The 20,926-nt window shown below is 42.1% G+C and overlaps 2 protein-coding genes and 2 non-coding genes across 9 annotated transcripts in view; all 4 read right to left on the reverse strand.

Moving 5' to 3' along the window:
- Nucleotides 1-4,030, reverse strand: part of SUPT16H (SPT16 homolog, facilitates chromatin remodeling subunit) — a 51,178-nt gene extending 47,148 nt beyond the window's left edge. The window contains exon 1 of the mRNA XM_066388223.1: nucleotides 3,645-4,030. Coding sequence (XP_066244320.1) covers nucleotides 3,645-3,710 — 66 coding nt within the window. The 5' untranslated portion in view covers nucleotides 3,711-4,030. The remainder of the gene's footprint in view (nucleotides 1-3,644) is intronic.
- Nucleotides 4,031-4,929: 899 nt separating this feature from the next.
- CHD8 (chromodomain helicase DNA binding protein 8) overlaps nucleotides 4,930-20,926 on the reverse strand; it is a 71,405-nt gene continuing 55,408 nt past the window's right edge. For 4 of the 6 annotated variants that reach the window (XM_066342040.1, XM_066342036.1, XM_066342041.1 and 1 more), the window contains exons 21-38: nucleotides 20,166-20,276; nucleotides 19,599-19,795; nucleotides 19,153-19,352; nucleotides 18,892-19,072; nucleotides 18,719-18,808; nucleotides 17,814-17,917; nucleotides 15,380-15,509; nucleotides 13,841-13,916; nucleotides 13,314-13,368; nucleotides 12,929-13,136; nucleotides 12,114-12,322; nucleotides 11,299-12,018; nucleotides 10,929-11,080; nucleotides 10,347-10,649; nucleotides 8,663-8,776; nucleotides 8,290-8,469; nucleotides 7,794-7,910; nucleotides 4,930-5,903 (exon numbers count right to left, since the gene is read on the reverse strand). In XM_066342040.1, the coding sequence (XP_066198137.1) occupies nucleotides 5,334-5,903; nucleotides 7,794-7,910; nucleotides 8,290-8,469; nucleotides 8,663-8,776; nucleotides 10,347-10,649; nucleotides 10,929-11,080; nucleotides 11,299-12,018; nucleotides 12,114-12,322; nucleotides 12,929-13,136; nucleotides 13,314-13,368; nucleotides 13,841-13,916; nucleotides 15,380-15,509; nucleotides 17,814-17,917; nucleotides 18,719-18,808; nucleotides 18,892-19,072; nucleotides 19,153-19,352; nucleotides 19,599-19,795; nucleotides 20,166-20,276 (3,717 nt within the window). In that variant the 3' untranslated portion in view covers nucleotides 4,930-5,333. The remainder of the gene's footprint in view (nucleotides 5,904-7,793; nucleotides 7,911-8,289; nucleotides 8,470-8,662; nucleotides 8,777-10,346; nucleotides 10,650-10,928; nucleotides 11,081-11,298; nucleotides 12,019-12,113; nucleotides 12,323-12,928; nucleotides 13,137-13,313; nucleotides 13,369-13,840; nucleotides 13,917-15,379; nucleotides 15,510-17,813; nucleotides 17,918-18,718; nucleotides 18,809-18,891; nucleotides 19,073-19,152; nucleotides 19,353-19,598; nucleotides 19,796-20,165; nucleotides 20,277-20,926) is intronic. The other 2 variants (XM_066342038.1, XM_066342039.1) reach the window with 2 other exon arrangements.
- On the reverse strand, nucleotides 9,310-9,421 carry LOC136377916 (small nucleolar RNA U6-53/MBII-28). The gene has a single exon (XR_010746522.1). It is a non-coding gene; the product is annotated as a small nucleolar RNA U6-53/MBII-28 (small nucleolar RNA).
- On the reverse strand, nucleotides 14,823-14,932 carry LOC136377915 (small nucleolar RNA U6-53/MBII-28). The gene has a single exon (XR_010746521.1). It is a non-coding gene; the product is annotated as a small nucleolar RNA U6-53/MBII-28 (small nucleolar RNA).

Raw genomic sequence — 20,926 nt, forward strand, 5'->3', positions numbered from 1 at the left:
GGCTTGAGCAAGGGCTCATCTGGCTTGAGAGTAGGCTTACCAGCTTGAGCGTGGGGTCGCTGGCTTGAGCCCAAAGGTTGCTCAAACAGATTATGGCACATATGAGAAAGCCATCAATGAACAACTAAGGTGCTGCAACGAAGAATTGATGCTTCTCATCTCTCTCGCTGTCTATCTCTCTGTTCCTATCTGTCCCTCTCTCTGTCTCTGTCACAAAAAAACAAATAAGGGGATTGGATTAGACTCAAACATCCAAGATTCAGAAAATAACTAAGTTTCAATCACTATGGAGGTCTCCTTTTTGATTTTTGGCTAAGCCTGTTTTCTCAGGTATAAGGTTTAAGGTTTTAGAAATTTCTACTCAAACAAAAGTATGTAATGCTGCAATTGTTTTTAGGACATAAGTTATAAAAACTGTAAGTAAGAAATAATATATCTTATTTGCCCCACAAGATATACCTAACCCAACTCAACTTGCAGATAGGTGACATCAGAAGTCATGCTAGATCTTACTCTTACTTTAAAAAGGGGGCAGGGGCCCTGGCCGGTTGGCTCAGTGGTAAGAGTGTCGGCCTGGCGTGCAGAAGTCCCAGGTTCGATTCCCGGCCAGGGCACACAGGAGAAGCACCCATCTGCTTCTCCACCCCTCCCCTTCTCCTTCCTCTCTCTCTCTCTTCCCCTCCCGCAGCCGAGGCTCCACTGGAGCAAAGATGGCCCGGGCGCTGGGGATGGCTCCTTGGCCTCTGCCCCAGGTGCTAGAGTGGCTCTGGTTGCAACAGAGCGACGCCCCGGAGGGGCAGAGCGTCGCCCCCTGGTGGGCGTGCCGGGTGGATCCCGGTCGGGCGCACGCGGGAGTCTGTCTGACTGTCTCTCCCCTTTTCCAGCTTCAGAAAAATAAATTAAAAAAATAAAAAATAAAAAATAAAAAGGGGGCAGGGCAGTAGCTTTCTGGTTTTCTACAATTCTATATAGTTGAACAGAGTCTGACCTACCTTGTGGTACCACACAATTCTGAGAGTCTTATGCTTAAAGGTATGTAAAACTAAAAAGTAGATGTGGAGCCCAAAGTAATTTTTTAGTTAGTTAATTTTTGTCATAACAGATTTATTTGAAGATGGGAGTTGGCAACACAAGGCTTAGGAGTACACTTCAAGTTCTTATTTCAATGCCAATTTCCTTATTAAAGGAAAAAGTGAAAAATAAAAACAAGTATAGCGTGCACCTATATATTTGACTATCTTTCTGAACAGAGGATAAGCAACCGGAAATTATCCCAGAAAATTACAATCTCTGCTTAAGCAGGTCAGAATGAAAGTACTGTACTGGAAAGACTGTGCATAAAGAAATTCTACAGGTAGGTTCTGGGTATGGTTATTACAACTTAATTATAAAAAAGAGCCTGACCTGTGGTGGCGCAGTGGATAAAGCGTCAACCTGGAAACGCTGAGGTTGCCGGTTCAAAACCCTGGGCTTGCCTAGTCAAGGCACATATGGGAGTTGATACTTCCTGCTCCTCCCCCCCCCCCACCCCGCATAATGAATAAATAAAATCTTTAAAAAAGAAAGTCCACTCAACTAAAATTTTATAATAATTAGTTACAAATTTTGAATAAATTTTATGACTTGGCTCAACTCTACAAGGACAGGGTTTTATCAACAACTAACATCCCCTTTTCAAATAATGTCATTAAGTTAAATAGGAGGACCAACGTAAATTTTAACAATTTTTGAGAAACAAAAAATGGGGGCTGATAAATGAACTTTCATGGATTTAAAGGCTGTCATTGGAGATTAAGTTTTCCAATTGGTCTTCAAGTCCCACATTTTTCCTAGTTTCATGTTTAGGGGAACAGTGACCACTAAATTAGTCTTAGCTTTCATGAACAGTTTAGAGAGGATGAATAATTTGATAAACTCTAAATCACTGAAACTAGAAACAACCTCCACATCAAAAATACATAATTTTGAGGTCTACAGACAGATGAGAGGGCTTTTCATTATTACCAGCACATTAACACGTATTAATGTTTAAAAATACCCTGGCTTTCAGAGTTTTTCTAACACGGATCATGTTCCAATGTATAAGTTTTTTTTTTTTTTACAGAGACAGAGAGTCAGAAAGAGGGATATATAGAGACAGACAGGAATGGAAAGAGATGAGAAGCATCAATCATCAGTTTTTTGTTGTGACACCTTAGTTGTTCACTGATTGCTTTCTCATATTAGTTGTTCACTGACTGCTTTCTCATATGTGCCTTGACCGTGGGCCTTCAGCAGACCAAGTAACCCCTTGCTTGAGCCAGCAAACTTGGGTCCAAGCTAGTGAGCTTTGCTCAAACCAGATGAGCCCGCGCTCAAGCTGGCAACCAAATCTCGAACCTGGGTCCTCCGCATCCCAGTCCGACGCTCTATCCACTCCACCACCGCCTGGTCAGGCTCATGTTCCAATTTTAAAATGTGACAGTGAAAGAAGCTGTAAAAACATTTGTTAGAAACTAACCAATAAAAATTTTTAAAATAAAATTTATGTTCAGCACCTGACCAGCATAGTCCTTATTTTTGCTTTCCATAAAATGTAATTGAGAATCCACTTTATTTTCAGTTATATAATGCATTTATCCTCAAAAGAAGAAACATGCACAGGAACCTTTAATGTGAATGGCAGGGAAATGACCAGTTTTAAGAGCTTGGTTTTTAGTAAAAGATCAATTTGAAAGGCCACTTATGATGCTGAAATCAAAATTGAACATTTTTTTGTAAAGACCTCTTTCCGGTTTTAAAAAGTCTTTATTACTAGCTTATCTTCCCTGGATGACACGAGTTCAGAGGCCAGACTTAAGCTAGACAGCTCAGGCTGCACCATAGAATGCAACTAAATGTTTGAATTGACAAACTGCTTTCATAAGAATATATTTTAACAGTCAACGTTTTCAAACAACAAAATTGCCCAATCATTAAAAGACTGGGAACTGCAACAGTTCTTTTTCTATACACGTGCCCCGGACACTCTACCAAAGAGGAAAACTAATCAGGTCTCATGCATTGCATCGTTTTTTGTATTACTAATGCCTGCAGGTTTACGCTGGGTTTCTGTTATCCATGGCAGGGCCTAGATCATGAAGAGGTTGCGCGTGAGCAGTATTTAACTCTGGCAAAAACCTCGCAAAGAATAAACGCAAAGAGCCCAACTCACATCCTCTTAGCTCCTCCACCCATCCTTTACGAAGATGGTTATAATTCTGGCGGGATCTGGGCGGAACGCTCAGGTTCTTGAAGGACAGAGCGAGTGCGTGGGTGTGTGTGAACACTGCAGAAGGGGGCAGCAAGACGTGATCACAGAGTGGGAGGGAATGATGATGCCTCTTGCAGGGCGGGAAGAGACTACGAGAGGTGGCTGTTATGCATGACGGAGACCGGCACGCGGGGAAGATGGTGGTGGCCGAAAGTAGGGTGTTTGCGGTGCACTCCCAGTTACCTGGCGGCGCTCGGGGCCACCTGCGGCGAATGATCCTGAGGCAATTAAAGGGGCGCGACACTGAAACCGGGAATTCTCGACGGAAAGGAAAAAAAAGGCGCCGAGGAACGGGATTATTATGGGATGTAAGAGAGAAGCTCCCTAGGGAAAATTACGGAATTTCTCTTACCCGCCAATTGCTGTACAGTCTCTTCACTCGCCGGTAATAAGCATCTTTGTCCAGAGTCACAGCCATAGCCACGGACGCCGCTCCTCCTCGGGTCCGGAGAATCACGCGAGGTCCCGGCTCCACCACCCGCTCTCGGCCCCGGAATCCCGCACTCTCCCAGTGACCCGGAAGTATCGACCTCAAAGATGCCCTTTCCGTTTCCGGGTCCCGACAGCGCTTTTTTTTCTCTCTCTCTCTCTCTCCTTTTTTTAATCCTCTCTCGGGAGGTTGGTGGGAAGATAGAATGGGGGAATCAACAAAATGTACAGCCTAGACTTTCGCGGGGTTTTCTTGTTAACTTAGTAACAGCCACACGCGAGTCAACGTCATTACGTGACGTCCTGCCCCCGCCCTTACTCTCCACAAGGCCGCAGTTCCCAGGAGCTCCGACTTTTTGCGGAGGCGGCAGCAGCCAGGCACAGCTAAGGAGGCGGGAGCCTGCAGGCCCCGCCTCTCAGCTGCCCCGCGCTGGTGTAACGGCCCCACCCATTGGCAAAGGAAGAGGGGGCAGAAAGAGCGGGGTTTGGCGTGGGAGGGGAGTAGGAAAACGACAGTGTAACAGGGCACGTTTCCCTCCTAGAAATGGTAAGGAAGCAAAACCCTTTGGTGCCCCAGAACTGGAAGAATCCTCGACGCCAGGACTCTGGGTCAGGGGCTTGGTGCAGACACAGAGCTCAAACCTGGGGCAGGGAGCCTATCCTCCCAATAAAATTACTACCCAAGCTATGGGTGAAGGGCTTTGCCTTAGGGAAGTAAAATGCCCAAGCTTCATCTGCACGCTGGAATAGTAGGGGAGGGGATATAAGAAACAAATGGATAGAGAGCATTCACACAACCCCATAGGTGGTGCCCATATGGAGACATCGTCTTGTCAGTCTCCCAGTCTCCTTACTGCATGCAGTTCATAGTGACTCCACTTAAAGCTTCCCTAAAGCATGGTTACTTCAAGTAATTCTAAACAAAATGTTTGTGGTTCTTGTCGAAATTCTTCTTTCTCGTTTCTTGTAAGAATTTGGAGTTTGAATCGAGCATTTTACCTACTGTTTTAGCTTAAATCCCTTGCCTTTAGCAAGCTGGATGGCCTACTTATGGTACAAACAACTTATCTGCCCTATCCAAATTAACTCTGCATGAACAGTAATGAACTTTAGGAAGGTGGTGCTGAAATCACCCATCATGAACAGCAACTCTTAAAATTAATATTTATATTGGATTTGAGCAAATGTAGAACAAGGGAAGAGTGGAAAAGGATTAACTTAAATTTATTAATGCCAAGGGAAGGAAGGTAACATTTCCTGACCCTCCCTCTGTATCCACAGTTCCGCCAGAAACAGGCTCTGCCAGAGGCTCCGGCCAGCACTACGTAGTCTGTGGTTAATGGAGGTGTCTAGGGAGGGGTGAGCCCAGCTGCTCTAGTCTCCTTTCCTTCCCCAGAAATGAGGAAGTGGTCATGTATTATTTTAGGAGTTCCCCTGCCCACCCAGTCTGCTCAAATTTGGAAGCAATCAGGTACAAGTTTTCTTTTTCCTTTTCACCTCCTGGAGTCCTGGGTTTCCCCACATCTCCCCTGTCCCTCCCACTTTTCCAAAGTCCAAGGGCCAGAGTAAATGATATAGCAGCCACCCAAACAATGGGGACCAAGCTGAGGCTTCAGTCATCTGCATCTTCGCTGGAGTCTGAGTTGGCTGGCATCATAGGATCATCAATGAGTGAGAAGTCCCTTTCTGAGCTATCATAGCCCTGAGATAAATCATCATCATCTTCATCCTCATTGTCCTCATCCTCCTCAGGTTGCAATGGTGGCAACCTCAAGGCAGTACCAGAGGTGGTAGTGGCTGGTGAAGAAGGGTAACCAGTGGCCCTCAGGCCTGGATGGTGATGGTGATGATGGTGGGGGTGGGGGTGAGGGTGGTGGTGGTGGTGATGAAGCATGGTGCTGGAGTCTACATGAGGGGATGATGCTGCACCACCCATCACAAATGGCATAAAAGGCAAAGATGCAGAAGTGGCACTGCTATGACCCAAAGATGACACAGACTGCAGGCCACTACTGCTGTGCTGGAAGGTATTATGCAGAGACAGGGACCCAGTGCCTCCACCCTGCATCAGGGCCATCATCTTAGAAAGGTCTGGTCGCATCCTACGGGGTCGCTTCTTACTGTTGTCTGGTGCAATAGGCCCTGGTAAAACCCGGTTGAACACAGTTTCAGCATGGTGACCCTGGGAGGAACAGAAAAAGAGAGTGAAAAGAAAGACAGGAAAAAAATTAAACAGAAGTAAAGCTTACAAAAGCTTTCTCACTGAATATATCTTTAGGAGGGGGGAAAAGATAGAAGGGGCTTAATGGTAATGGGAAGAAGCAAATGCTGGAAGTAGCTGGTTGATGCATTCTGATGCTAAGATCAAGGATTTGATACTGCTATACATGTGACCAGAATTTTGCTTTTTTCTATGACTACATTGTACTTTTACTCTGGTCAGCCACTTCACAAATGCCTACCTTTGTTTATGAGGTGCCTGAGTAAGACACTGACTGAATCAATACTTGCACAGTATACTTTCCCGACAGGTTATTCACACGATCTTACCATGTGAAGTGCCTCACAACTGTATTGATGTTTATGATACTCTTTCATTATCGTATCAGGGAGTAAAATGAAGAGAGGTCAGATTACACTTTTGGATGTCTAGAACAGCAAAAAGATTGTGGCTAGCTCCTTACCAAATTTAATAAAATAAGTTTCTCACAATGATAAAAAATTTGTTTGCTGTCAAATTTTAAATTCCTTCTTCTACATGGTATGACTACAAATTCTGGTTAAGTTCACTGATGCTGGAAATTGTTACTTTTAGTGCCTTTGCTTTGCTAAACATAAGTATAATACTGAGAAAACTGGCATTAAACTCAGACAATTGGCACCTGTGTATCTGGACACTGCCCAATCTAAACCAAGCACCTCAAATGGGAATATACCTTTCTATCTTACAAAACCAAACATTTTAAAACTCTATTTTTAAAGACTTTAAAAATATTATAATGATAAATTAAAGACAAAATATAACAGCCTTCTAGCCATCAATGTCCCATATATCAACCATTTGGCTTATTACTCACTTGATCCCATGGAGACTAAGAGGGAAAACTAGATTCTTCTATCGTAACAATATTTATATGAAACCACAGTCACATCAATATAAAATAAGGCTCATAAATTCATGACACAAATAAATCTATATTATGTGCAAAATAATGTTCTCAGAATTTGTTAAATACAAAAAATATTGTTCATTTGGAAATAAATTTTGTTAAAAGAGAAATCATGTAAAAAGCTGTATATAAAACATCAAATGAGGAATGATTAAAGTGAGTATACAAAAGTGCTAATCCATTATAAATGACTGCTCACCAATTCAAACCATGATTTATGTATGTTCAAATAATTCAATTATTGCCCAAAGTAAGGCAAATAGCCAAGAGAAACTCCGGCAGTTATAATTTGGTGGAAAGGATTATGGGTACTTAAATCTATCTGTAACCATGATAAAACATAGGTATACCTGAAAATAATGAAATAACCTGCTGACCAAAATTGTTATTATAAACTATAAAACATGATTTCCTGTCCTTTCTCCATTACTGATATATTATTAGTAATTCTCGACCTCTTATACGTTGTGAAACTCTGTAACTTTTTTCCTTAGTAGGCCTCCAAATACTTCTAAAATATATAGAATCATAAAACTTTAAGAAATTACTGCTCTAAACTCCTCACTTTTCAGGGTGTGAAAACTGAAAAGGCTGAAGGATTTGCCAAAAATCCTTTAAGTCAGTAGAAGAGCAGGATCAGGCCTTGAATGTTCTAACATATCCTACTAATTCTTATTTTTCAGTATGCTTAAAGTGCTGAAATTAGTTTTTAGAATTTTATCCTCTTCTAGAGATGACAATGTCACAAGACTGTAAAAATAACAATGAAAATACTCTGGCTTCCTTATTGGTGAACCCAAGATACATTTTCTCAAAAATACATTGCAACAAGATAAATAGCATTAAGTAATTTCTCCAGCCACATCTAGTGTGGGAACAGGGTGGTACTGCTTCAGTCTCACCTTTTTTCCATTCCTGGAGTTGGTAGTCTGTATTGGTTCCATTCCCGAACAGTTCAATTCTACCTTATTATTTTTTTTACATCTCTGCCACTTCTGTTTTCTGCGATCCTCCATATACTGCAAAAGAAAAATACCAGTTATCCTAGAGGAATAAAAATCTTCCCTGGAGTAATTGCTAAGTTATTAGTGTCTAGTTTAACAATAAATGTTTATTGCATGGATAACCAGGAGATTAGTCCTAGTGGAAAACGGCCATTAAGCATTTCTCTCCAAAAATTTAAGTGGTATACAATAGTTTAATAGCAATTTAACACACATTTTAACATTATTTTGTTTTGATCCTCACAACTCTGGGAGATAGGATGATTGGTAGGTACTACTACCTCTATTTTGCAGATGCAGAAACAATGACATGATATGGCATGCTTTCTCCCTCTCACACACTTAAAAAACAAGGGAATGACTTTAAATCTTGCTGGATGGAACTGCCACTCACCGCTAGAAATCGGGGATCGACAGCGAACTCTGGATGACCCTGTAACCACATCTCCAGTTCAGCCCGGCGAGGGGCATCCTCACCCACCAGCAAAGTACCATCCACCTTATTGATGACAGGGATCCGGGTCTCCAGGTCCACATCAAGGTGATTAGGCTCTTCCATGCACTCCACCTCCAGCTGCAAACCCAGAATCCACCCCCATGAGCACATACTCTTCTTTGAGGCAGGAAGGGAGGGGGAGCACAGCCAATGCCAATGGTAGCCATAAAATAACTCTAACATCCTCTAGTCCCTCAGGCACAATTGCCTTCAACAATTACCGAGAACACAAAGCTATTATCTAATCATCATGTTAAAGACTTTCTCTTACCTCCACTAGCTTCTTTCTGCTCCCCTTCTTCTTATGAAACAGAGGGTGTCCATCTCCCATTACTCCATTAGCCATCAACTTGTGCTTCTGGAATGTTAGTTTCAGTCCTTCTTCCTAGGAAGACAACCCACCCAACCTAGATGTCATACGGCACATGTTTTTAAAGTAAAGCTTAAGCTTTGGGGGACCTGGGGTAAGAGTCATTCATCTGGTTCAATGATAATGAGAAGGCCATTGAACTGAAGAGAAGTTAGAAATATAAAAATTTATACACTTTTTCTTTAGAAATATTTCATTTCTTAACCTAGTGCCCCTCAGGTGGCTGTGTTTTGTTGTTTTTTTTTAGAGAGAGAGAGAGGGAGAGATAGGGACAGACAGACAGGAACAGAGAGAGATGAGAAGCATCAATCATCAGTTTTTCATTACGACACCTTAGCTGTTCATTGATTGCTTTCTCATATGTGCCTTGACCACGGGGCTACAGCAGACCGAGTATCCCCTTGCTCGAGCCAGCGAACTTGAGTCCAAGCTGGTGAGCTTTACTCAAATCAGATGAGCCCGTGCTCAAGCTGGCAACTTTGGGGTCTTGAACCTGGGTCCTCCACATCCCAGTCCGACGCTCTACCCACTGCGCCACCGCCTAGTCAGGCCCTCAGGCGGCTTTAAGAGAAGCAGAATGTTATCTCAACACTACCCAGTGCAGGGTAAAACCCTCTCTACATGGTATTTTAGATTTAGCATGGAAACTCAGCACAGGCAAAATCCCGATATTCCCATCACATACTATAAAATACTTTCTTGTTGCTTAATGGCCAGCTAATAGAGTTAGATATGGAAGAGGATCAGGAAAAATAAAAATTTCCATCTGTATAACAACACTGACTTAATTTCAGTACAAATGAGACCTATTTTTAACTTAATATGGCCCTATATAATACTTAGGTATCGTTTTAACAGCTTCCTATTTGATTTAAATTTTTAATTTTTTTAAAATTATTTATTTATTTATTCATTTTTAGAGAGGAGAGAGAGAGACAGAGAGGGAGAGAGAGGAGAGAGAGAGAAGGGGGGAGGAGCTGGAAGCATCAACTCCCATATGTGCCTTGACCAGGCAAGCCCAGGGTTTCAAACCAGCGACCTCAGCATTTCCAGGTCGATGCTCCATCCACTGCGCCACCACAGGTCAGGCTGATTTAAATTTTTAAACATTTAAAAACAAGCTATTTAAAACAAGCCTTGTGTCAATTAAACATATGATTTCTTTTCATCTAGCCTTCAGGAGATAGAAGTCATCATAAGATCTGTTCTTTTACTGCAATGACTTTTCCTACATGGATCTTTGGAGCTCTAATTTTTTTTCTCCTGTCATTTTAAAGTTAGCTAACCCAGTGGTCGGCAAACCGTGGCTCGTGAGCCACATGCGGCTCAATCAGATTGAGGACTTTTTAGCAAAGGCCATCTTAGGAGTACCCTAATTAAGTTAATAACAATGTACCAACCTATATAGTTTAAGTTTAAAAAATTTGGCTCTCAAAAGAAATTTCAATCGTTGTACTGTTGATATTTGGCTCTACTGACTAATGAGTTTGCCAACCACTGAGCTAATCAAATGAGTTTAGTCAAACTAGTTAGCAAAAACTGTAGTCTCTTTTCCCATTTCCCAATACCTAAATGCTGAACTTACATCTTTGATCTGAACTGTAAACTCCTTCTCATCCATGCCTCGGCGAAGTTTGGTGAACTGAGCCGCCGCTGTGGTGACTGCAGACACTTCCTCCTCTGCCATGGAAGCTGCACTGCTACTTTGAGGTGTGGGAACTGGAGAGTCACCATATTCTCCAGGAGTCAATGAAGGACTGTCTAGCAAGAGGTTGCCTGACCCCAAAATTCCTCCTGTTACCATTTCCTGGCTCCGACGGCTAGAAGGCCACTTCCCTGAGAGTACAGCCTGGCATACGAGGTCAATACGGTTTATCAGGACACGATCCTTAAGTGGGGAAAAAGAAATCAATGCTGGTTTTAGGGCCTGAGTACTAGCTATGTGATCTTGTGACAAACAATAATGACATCATTATCAGGATGGATAAAATCATAAGGCAGAAAGGAAGGAGGTAATAGTATCTGATTCATAAGTCAACTGGGAAGAGTTTCATAAAAAACATGTAGCACTAAATACAATCAAAGAAAACCAGAACTATCTGTTCCATGTTTCCTATGTGTTACACTGTATTTCTAGACTCTACATGTCCAGGAATGAGGCCATTACCTTGGGCCACTCAGAGGCTCTTTGTCTTTCTTGTAGCAGTAGAAGCTCAGGCGTCATCTGTTCTCCATCTTCATTTGGGAATCCATCTTGGGACATAGTGAGGGACAAGAGACTCTCTTCATCATAGAGCTTTGAGTGGGACCGGTCAGCAGCTAGTGATCATACAGAATGCATGAACAAAGGTGAAAGAATAAAGTTATACAGGAATGGTATTATAAGAATGTTAAATAAAGACCCAAAGAATGACAGGTATCATCTGATAATCTACCAAATCAAAATCCGATTCTTAGAGGACGCATTTAGGAAATAGGGAAATAGCAGAGAGGAGGGTAATAGGGAAGAAGGCCAACAGCCTGTCACATGCACTTACTTAGCTTCTCTTCTTTCTCGTCCTCACTTTCATCAGTGCTGGAGCTGGAGCTGGATGAGGATGAGGAAGAAGAGGATGACGGTGACAGCTTGCTTAAGTCCAGCTCAGAGTCTGAATCATCCTCATCTTCCAGTTTGACTGATGGGATACTCCGGGAAATCAGAGGGGAAGTATCAGAGGGAGCTACTCGCATCTCATAGACTTGAGGGGTTGGTTGACTCCTAGCTACCACCTCATGCTCTAGCTTTAAAGTTAGACTGTCCAGACTGGGGACCTGGGCAGCTGTCTCCTCAGGTGGCTTTTCAATAGGAGCATCTGGGCGCAGGGGCAATGGTGAGGCAGTGCGCGAGGTATACTGCTGGTGCAGCAGTGGAGTAGAGCAGCGTGAAAGGGATGGAGCTGGTGCTCCTGCCTGATGGTTCTGCATATAATTCATTCGGGCAGCCAGAAAAGAGAAGTCTGGGTCCTGCATGATGTTGCAGTCTGTTTGGCTCACCCCGTGGCGGGCTGCCCCTCGTAGAAGCTCCCCGTCATGTCGAACAGGTTCCCACCACTTGGGCAATTCAGGACCTGGAGGCTGACATAATGCCAACCGATCTTCCAAGAGGGGGTGACATAAAACTTGTTCCCGTAAGCGCCGAAGCAATTCAATACGGTAGAGAGTCCGTGAGGCCCTCTCCTCAGTGATGGGCTCAATAAACAGATTAGGGTCTGGAGGCTCTGCAAGAAACATCAAGGTGGAAGGAGAAATGAATCAATAGCTAGTTCTGTCGCCATCCATCTGCACTCTACCAAGAATTTCCAGTCTCGCTTACCATCTCCAGCTGCTGGTGGAAGACGGCACACTTGGCGGCACATGGCCACAAAGCCATGGAAATACTTGGTAAGGCTTTCATCTGTTTTTTTGTCCAGTCGAGCAAAAGTGCGGAAGCGATCCCAATGGAACTGCATGGTGTCAGGGTCATACTCCACACCAAAGGTAGACACTACTCGATAGAAATCAGTTTGTTCACGCCTTGTCCATCTACAAAGAGAAAAGGAATCAGGAACAGAGATCAGAAAAACACAGAGAAACTGGTTACTTCTCAGTGTGGCTTAGAGTATCTGACTACAGAAAAATTGAAAGTAGAGATAAAAAACAAACAAAAGATAGCAAAAGAGGGCATAAGAGGTACTCTGTACCATGTAAGAATTTAATAATTAGCAAGTTGGTTGGCCCTGTAGTGGCAAAGCGGATAAAGTGTCAACCTGGAATGCTGAGGTCGCTGGTTCAAAACCCTGGGCTTGCCCAGACAAGGCTCAAATGACTACTACCATCAATGAACAACTAAAGTGAAGCAACTATGAATTGATACTTCTTGTCCGCTGCCCCCCACTCTGTAAAATCAATAAATAAAATCTTAAAAAAAAAAGTTGGCAAATAATGAGAATGACTTATATAGAAGATCTTCCTGGGAGTTATGATTAAGCGAAAGTGAGGTTTATGTCATAGAGGTATAACAATTAAGGGCAAAGAAGATGGCTCCTCTTAGAGAATTCCAAATAAATTCCTTCTAAGACGCTTTTCAATACAGAGCCTCTAGTTGAAGACTAGCTTACAGTTCATCCCGAATTCCCAGCCATATTTTACCGTTGCTGTTTTTCCCGCCGTGCAATTTCTTTTAGCTTGAAGGCTGCCTCACAACGCCGCCTTCTTCGGTCCCCACGTTCTGCAGCCTCTATCTTCATTTGTTCTCTCTTGTAGCTACGCTGATAGGCTGTAACTAGGCGCCGAAGCCTAGCTGTCAGAGCAGAGCCTGGAGGCCAGAATAGATGGCCTGGCTGTTGGGTTACCTGGGCTGTGGGAACCAAAGTAGAATGAAGAGGAAGTACAGGAAAGATAGTAGAGATAACTCTGGTATTTCAACCCACCCAAAGACAAAGCTCTTAGAAATCCCAGGACAGGATAGAATCAGTCAGTAATCCCCCAAAACCACCACCCCACACAAATCATACTAGTTGACCTAGAAGTTTACCTTCATCTCCATCAATCACTGAGATCTCCTCATCCATCATCATCAAGGGATCACCCTAGAGAAGGAGATCCACCCCACAGGATGGAGGGGGGAGGGAAAGGGGGGGAAGTTGGTACTCTGAAATCACTTTCTCATGTGTGTCCTTTTATGGCATCAGGGATCAAGAAAAATTTCTAAGGAAAGGAACCCTCACAAAAAATGGAAACAACCAAGTAAAAGAATGAGAAAAGAAGAACCTGAAAAGTCAGCTCTTAATAATGGCTGGAAGACAAAACAAGACTCAGGAATTTATTAAAAGTGTATCTCTCAATGTCCGGTTTGAGTCCCACCTCTTCCACAAAGTCATCTCTATCTTTCTCCCAGCTGGCATTACAATCCTTTCCATTAATACTTAAAATTCTCAAGTGATAATTACTTTTCATTTTATATTACAAATTAATCAATATATTTATACTTCAGGATTCAGGGAATGGGAAAATACTTAACATTGAGTAATACAGAAAAGAGACTTAAAATGAGAATCCTACCTCATCATCTGGGTCCTTTGGGGGACCCTGGAGTGGTTTATATTCAGGATCTTCACAATCCTTATCAAAGTCAACCCTAAAATTAGCCAGAGGCATGAGAAAATGTTAGCTATATTTCTTCTCTCACTAAGTGGAACCCAGGATGAAGAGCTGGCCAAACATACAATCTAGCATGGAACAGTCTTTTCTTTCATGCTGGAAGGAATGGCAAGCTAGGTGCTAAGCTCTGAGCAAATTAGGTATAGAATTCAACAGAACAAAAAACGGGGGGGAAAATTTTTTTTTTTTTTTTTTTGAGAGAGCCAGGCAGACAGACAGAAAGGGAAAGAGAAGAATCAGCTCGTAGTTGCGGCACTTTGGTCACATTTGGTTCATTCATTGTTTCTCATATATGCCTAGACCGGGGGACTCCAGGCGAGCCAATGACCCTTTGCTCAAGCCAGCGACCTTGGGCTTTGAGCCAGCAACCTTTGGGCTCCAGCCAGCGACCATGGAATCATTTCCATGATCCTATGCTCAAGTCTGCGACCCTGCACTCAAGCTGGCAAGCTGGGTGTTTCAAACCTGGGACTTCAGTATCCCAGGTTGATGTTTTAACCACAGTGCCACCACCTAGTCAGGCGAACTGGGAGAAATTGACAAAGTACACTCTAAATTGCTTTAATTTGAAATGAAACACTGACCAGCACACTTGCCTGCCTTCTTTTGATAGCTCTTTTTTATTGTTTAACCATTTCCCCCCTCCTTTCCAACTATTTACTTTTATCTTATGTGAGTAGCCCACATTTGCCTATTTTTATTATAAAATTTTATTACATTGTTCTACTGAGCAGAAAGGTGACATAATTATTTGCAATAAATAAATGGCCCAATTTCCTCTAAGGGTCCTTCACTAAGCAAACTGAGGTTGTGATCATCAAGGAGAAACCTCTCAGTAACGAAGGTGGCTGGGTATTTATGAACTAAGCGAACTCTTTCACATGCCCCTCAGGTCTCCACATGAGAAGTTTTGTTAAACTCACTGGCACCCAAACCAGAGCAACACTGCCCTACCTGGTGACTCAGTATTAGCATGGCAACTCATCATCGAGGCATGTATCCAGGCGGACGAATACCTTTATGGGTTACCACCATTGAGAGATGATAAACCAGAGCTAAAATTTCCTGAGGCTCTACCATATAGGTGACATACAAGAGCTACATGGCTATTTTCTTTCAAGAAAATCGGTCATTCTCTCAGCTACTATGGCTATACAGAAAAGCATTGTAAAGAAAACTGAACAGACATCAAATAAGCCATTTGGGAGTAATATTAATTTTCACCCTTAGTAGCATGTTATGGCACTGTATGGTTTTAGGCACGTTTATGGAGTCCTTTCTGCTGGTCTCACTCTTTGTTAAGAATTTATCATTCATAAGTATAACTGCCATTAAAAATCCCAATAGGTTCAGTCAAGGCTAGTGTTATCTTTTAGCACAAGCAACAAATAGCCTTTATAGGGCATACTCAGAACTTTAAGAGAACTAAACAATGCTTACCCTTCTACTATGTCAGAGAAATTATCCAACACTCGATGTTCTGCTGCAATAGCTTTGTCATCTGGTCGGCCAGCCTTTTCTAGGAAGCATAAAGCTGGGTCTGCCCTCATAGTATTGTATTTTTCATAGCCTAGAATAAAAAAGGCCATAAATTGAAGAAAATCACATTGCCTTTATGCTTATTTCATATGCTGCTGGGATTATGAGAGTATATTATATGGGCTACTTTGCTCATAATGCAAAATATAGTTTAAATGTTAACTTGGACAGCTGTTGGGTTATATTACTATTTTAACATTTCTATAGCAACTTAAAAGTCATAAAGAGCTTTAATACTGGTTATTGAAGACAGGCATTTAATCAGTTTGTACAGAACGGGCATAGATTTAAGTATCTATTTAACAGGCAGTCTATTATTCTTCCAACATAGATGGGAAAACTAAAAAAGTCAAATAATTTAGGGAAAAGTCACATTTTTTTTTAAAGCTTTTTTTAAAAAATTTTTTTTATTTATTCATTTTAGAGAGGACAGGGAGAGACAGAGAAGGGGGAGGAGCTGGAAGCATCAACTCCCATATGTGCCTCGACCAGGCAAGCCCAGGGTTTCAAACCGGTGACCTCAGCATTTCCAGGTAGACGCTTTATCCACTGCGCTACCACAGGTCAGGCAAGTCACACATTTTTAAATGAAGGATAAAAAACTTATACCTGCAGCCCTGGCCGGTTGGCTCAGTGGTAGAGCGTTGGCCTGGCATGCAGGAGTCCCGGGTTTGATTCCCAGACAGGGCACACAGGAGAAGCGCCCATCTGCTTCTCCACCCCTCCCCCTCTCCTTCCTCTCTGTCTCTCTCTTCCCCTCCGGCAGCTCAGGCTCCATTGGAGCAAAGTTGGACCGAGCGCTGAGGATGGCTCTGTGGCCTCTGCTTCAGGCACAAGAATGGCTCTGGTTGCAACAGAGCATCACCCCCTGGTGGGCAGAGCATCGCTCCCTGGTGGGCGTGCCGGGTGGATCCCGGTCGGGCGCATGCGGGAGTCTGTCTGACTGCCTCCCCGTTTCCAACTTCAGAAAAATACAAAAAAAAAAAAAAAAAAAAATCCCCAACAAAAAAACATACCTGCAAACAGACACTGAACTATTGATGAATGGTAAATGAATGAACATATTTTTAGGATGTTTGTACTCTTCTAAACCTGTATCTCATAAGTAAATCTAAGATTACAGAGGCTCATACATTTTCTTATCCCATTAAACTCCTTAAAAACATTACTTTTATTTTATAGAAGTGAAAATAAAAGTATTTTTAAAAAAGAAATATTTCAATTCACTATGGCTCATTAAATCAGTTATGGTTCCTTTGGTCGCTCGCTCCTCTCCTACTTGGATAACTGTGGTAATTCTAGAGCTAATACATGCCTACGGGCGCTGACCCCCCTTGCGGGGGGGGGGGGGGATGCATGCATTTATCAGATCAAAACCAACCAGGTCAGCCTCCCTCCGGCCCGGCCAGGGGCGGGCGCTGGCGGAAAAAAAAAAAAAGGAGGAAATATTTCAATTCACTAAGCCAGTGGGCTAGAATTCAGTGCTTTTAATACATGGGATTTGTTACTAGACAATAATGAAGAGGGAGTATTCTTTTTTTTTTCTTTTTTCTTTGGTTTTTTAATAGAGAGAGGGAAGACAGGGACAGACAGAACGGAGAGAGATGAGAAGCATCAATCATCAGTTTTTCATTGCGACACCTTAGTTGTTCATTGATTGCTCTCTCATATGTGCCTTGACCACGGGCCTTCAGTAGACCGAGTAACCCCTTGCTCGAGCCAGCGACCTTGGGTCCAAGCTGGTGAGCTTTGCTCAAACCAGATGAACCCGCGCTCAAGTTGGCGACCTTGGGGTCTTGAACCTGGGTCCTTCGCATCCCAGTCCAACGCTCTATCCACTGCGCAACCACCTGGTCAGGCTATTCTCCCTTTTAATATTCTATTTTTTCACCCAAATACTATTGTTTGCACCTCCATCAGAGGACTGCTGAACATTTAGACAAATGGGATGCCATACAAGTAGAACACTTTCTGCAAGCGACAGGAAAAAGTGTTCAAGATACACAGTAAGCATGGTTAACAATAGTGAGCATGTATTACCTCCCCTGATTTGTGGAACCTTAACTTAGATGCCACAACACACAGACTGGTAACACTTATTAGAGAACAGATGGAAGACTCCCTACACTGGGATTTAATTATCCATCTGGTCTTTCTTGAACATCTATTTATAGGGACAAATTGCTCTAATCTGGATATTTAAGAACTAGTTTTCAATGCAAACTTAAGTTTACTGAAGACAGAACTCAGTTATTGGTCATAAGCATTTTGCTAAATGTTCCATCTGTGAACATAAATCTACAATAGGGAAGGAAGAGTGGGAGAAGTCACCTACCATGCTTAAACACGCCAATAAGCAGAGATTTGTCAGCCTCACTGTCCCACCATGTTGTTGGAACCTCCAGCTGATCCACTACTGGGAACCATATGTCAATCTCACTAAAGGTATAAGAGAACACCACCAAAAATCAACAAGGAAACTAAAAAATGCCACATTTCTATCTAGCAGTATGCTTAGGAATAAGGGGAAAGGAAGATCACAAATATCACCTAGATATTGGTAAAGTTAAAAACTATATTTAAAATTGCAACAATAATCCTAACTTATGAAGGAAGGAAACCTATCAATGTAACTATAAACAGGGGAAGGGGTGAGAGGAGTAATACAAAATCCTAGAAAAAGTATGGAAGGATTAAATAGAAAAAAATGCAGAAGTTGAACTCTTATCAAGAGAAGAATATTTAATTTTATCATTTATCATAATGTGAATCTTGAATCTTTATATTAAACATTTTTCCTTTGGAAGAAAAAAAAGGTGAAAAAGGGCAGTGTCAGCACAGAAATGCAGGAAATTAAAATGATAATACTTGAAGAGAGTACTATAATTATCTTCATTTACCCACTACTTTAAATGTTCATGCAGCTATTTCCTTCCACTGATACCAAGTATAGAATTAAAGACCTAATATATAGATTTGAATGATCAAGTATCCCTAAGATAGTATAAAATAAAATAAATAAAGCAATCTTTTCTAGACAAGGTAGCTCAGCTGGTTAGAGCACCATGCTGATACTCCAGGTTGCAGGTTCAATCCCCAGTCAGAGAACATTCAAAACTCAACCAATGAATGCATAAATAAGTGAAACAACAAATCAGTGTGTGTGTGTGTGTGTGTGTGTGTGTGTGTGTAGAGAGAGAGAGAGAGAGAGGGAGAGAGAGAAAGAGTGTAGAACTTTACCTGGCAATAGCACCCCCTAACACCTTCTCTGCCTGGTCTCCAATCACCTCCTGCCTCAGATAGTACAGCATTCGTACCCGTAACAGCACCCTATAAAGAGAGGAAGAGCTGTCTCAAAAATAGTGTAAAGTTGAGATGGAAATGCTTTGGTCTTTGACTAATTCTATCCTTACTTGTTACACTGATGTTTCAAGTGCTTCTTATAACTTTCATCTTGAAACAGAGTATCAGGGTTATATTTCCGAATCCAATCTGCCTTATGGATATCAAAAGTGCTTTGTGACTTTACTTTTTTCCCCTTGCGTCCACGGGGTACAGGGATAGATAGGCCTGGGGAAGGGGAGACATTGAAGACTTGGATTGAGAAAACCCCTTGAACCTGAAAAAGATTAGATAACCTATAGAAAGATGAAAAGTAAAGAGTTGATAATTACCTGAATGATTCTGCAGTTCTTTTGTCTTGCCATTTTCAGCAGGGCTAATCAAGTCCCAAATGAAGCCTTTGATGTTTTCATCCCCACGATAGTGTAGAAGACAGTATACAAGGATGGCCCGGCAAATTGTCTCCACATCCCGTTCAGTCATACGTCGCTTGAAGCGTCCATGAGACAAGATATCTCGCCACCGCCCCCAACTAGAAAAACAAAAAAGGAAATTATATTAACATATTCCCAGGGACTCTAATTCAATGATATTCCCCAGTCTCCAAAACTGCAGCTCCCAAAGGTGGGAGACCAAAAGATCTTGGGAAAACATGGCAACAGAGTAAATAGAATCCAGTTTTCCATTATCCCCTCTTTTAAGTCTCCAATATGCAAGGCAAACACAGTGTCTATCAGGATGAAAATGCACAACCTCTGATGGCAAGGTGGGTTCTTACCCATATACCAATAGGTGCTTTTCCACCCGAAAGCAGTCAGTGCGCCCATAGGTGTGATGACGGTCATGCCGGCGAGAGCGTGGCCGTTCGTCGTCTTCACTTTCCAAATCAGAGAATTCTACCAGGTCATCATCTTTCAGAGTGCTGAAGTGGCGGGTCTGTTTTCGTACTCTAGGTGTGTCAATCACCAGGTTATTCTATGCAAAGAACAGAAGCAGTAACTCTCTTTATGACATGATCATGGGAAAGGCATTAAGACAATCATGGCGTGAAAGTCTTGGATGTAACTTTGTAGATACTCTAAGAGAGATTTTTTTTAACACGTGCAAAATAATCTACAGGGAGTCAAAAAGCAAAATTAAATGGTAGATACCTTCTCAGGGACCTACTATATAGAAAGTTTTTACAATGGTCCTTATAAATAAACACCATCATAAACCAAGGTCAGCATCTACAAATCAGAGCAGCTATAACAAAAAACAAAACAAACAAAACAACAACAACAGAGATTCCTGAGAGTACTATGTCTTCTGCAATATTGCTTCCCTAAAGCAGAAAGAAGCTCACCTTGCTATTCAGTAGATCCATGTCTAGGTCAGCCTTTTTGGCCCACTTTTGCCAAAAGTTGGGGTCATCCAGAGAAATATCTGTCCTATTTTCAGAAGCAACAAAGCTTGCCTAATGAGGAACAAAGAAAAGAGTAAAGTTGATGATATCACTTTTTCGAGCAAGGGGAAACCAGTAAATAAATTTGTTTACTTATTCATTCAATTCTTAATAGTAATTAATGAATAAATATACTGTGTATTTAAAAAAAAAAAAATTTAGCTCTGCCCAAAAGCAGCCTCTGAAAATGGTTCACTATTCCTTTGACTCAGAAAATCCCACAAAATCACGTAAATCAAGAGGTTCAAATCTTCACATTCACTTTAAGACCACTTGTGAAACTGCTCACGCCCTAAGGCAGGGGTCCCCAAACTACGGCCCGCGGGCCACATCCGGCCCCCTGAGGCCATTTATCCGGTGGTGCCACACTTCTGGAAGGGGCACCTCTTTCATTGGTGGTCAGTGACAGGAGCATAGTTCCCATTGAAATACTGGTCAGCTTGTTGATTTAAAGTTACTTGTTGTTTATTTTAAATATTGTATTTGTTCCCATTTTGTTTTCTTACTTTAAAATAAGATATGTGCAGTGTGCATAAGGATTTGTTCATAGTTTTTTTATAGTCTGGCCCTCCAATGGTCTGAGGGACAGTGAACTGGCCCCCTGTGTAAAAAGTTTAGGGACCCCTGCCCTAAGGGGTATGCACACCTGGAAGGCAACCAAG

The sequence above is a fragment of the Saccopteryx leptura genome, chromosome 6, assembly GCF_036850995.1.
Source record: "Saccopteryx leptura isolate mSacLep1 chromosome 6, mSacLep1_pri_phased_curated, whole genome shotgun sequence".
NCBI lineage: Eukaryota > Metazoa > Chordata > Mammalia > Chiroptera > Emballonuridae > Saccopteryx > Saccopteryx leptura.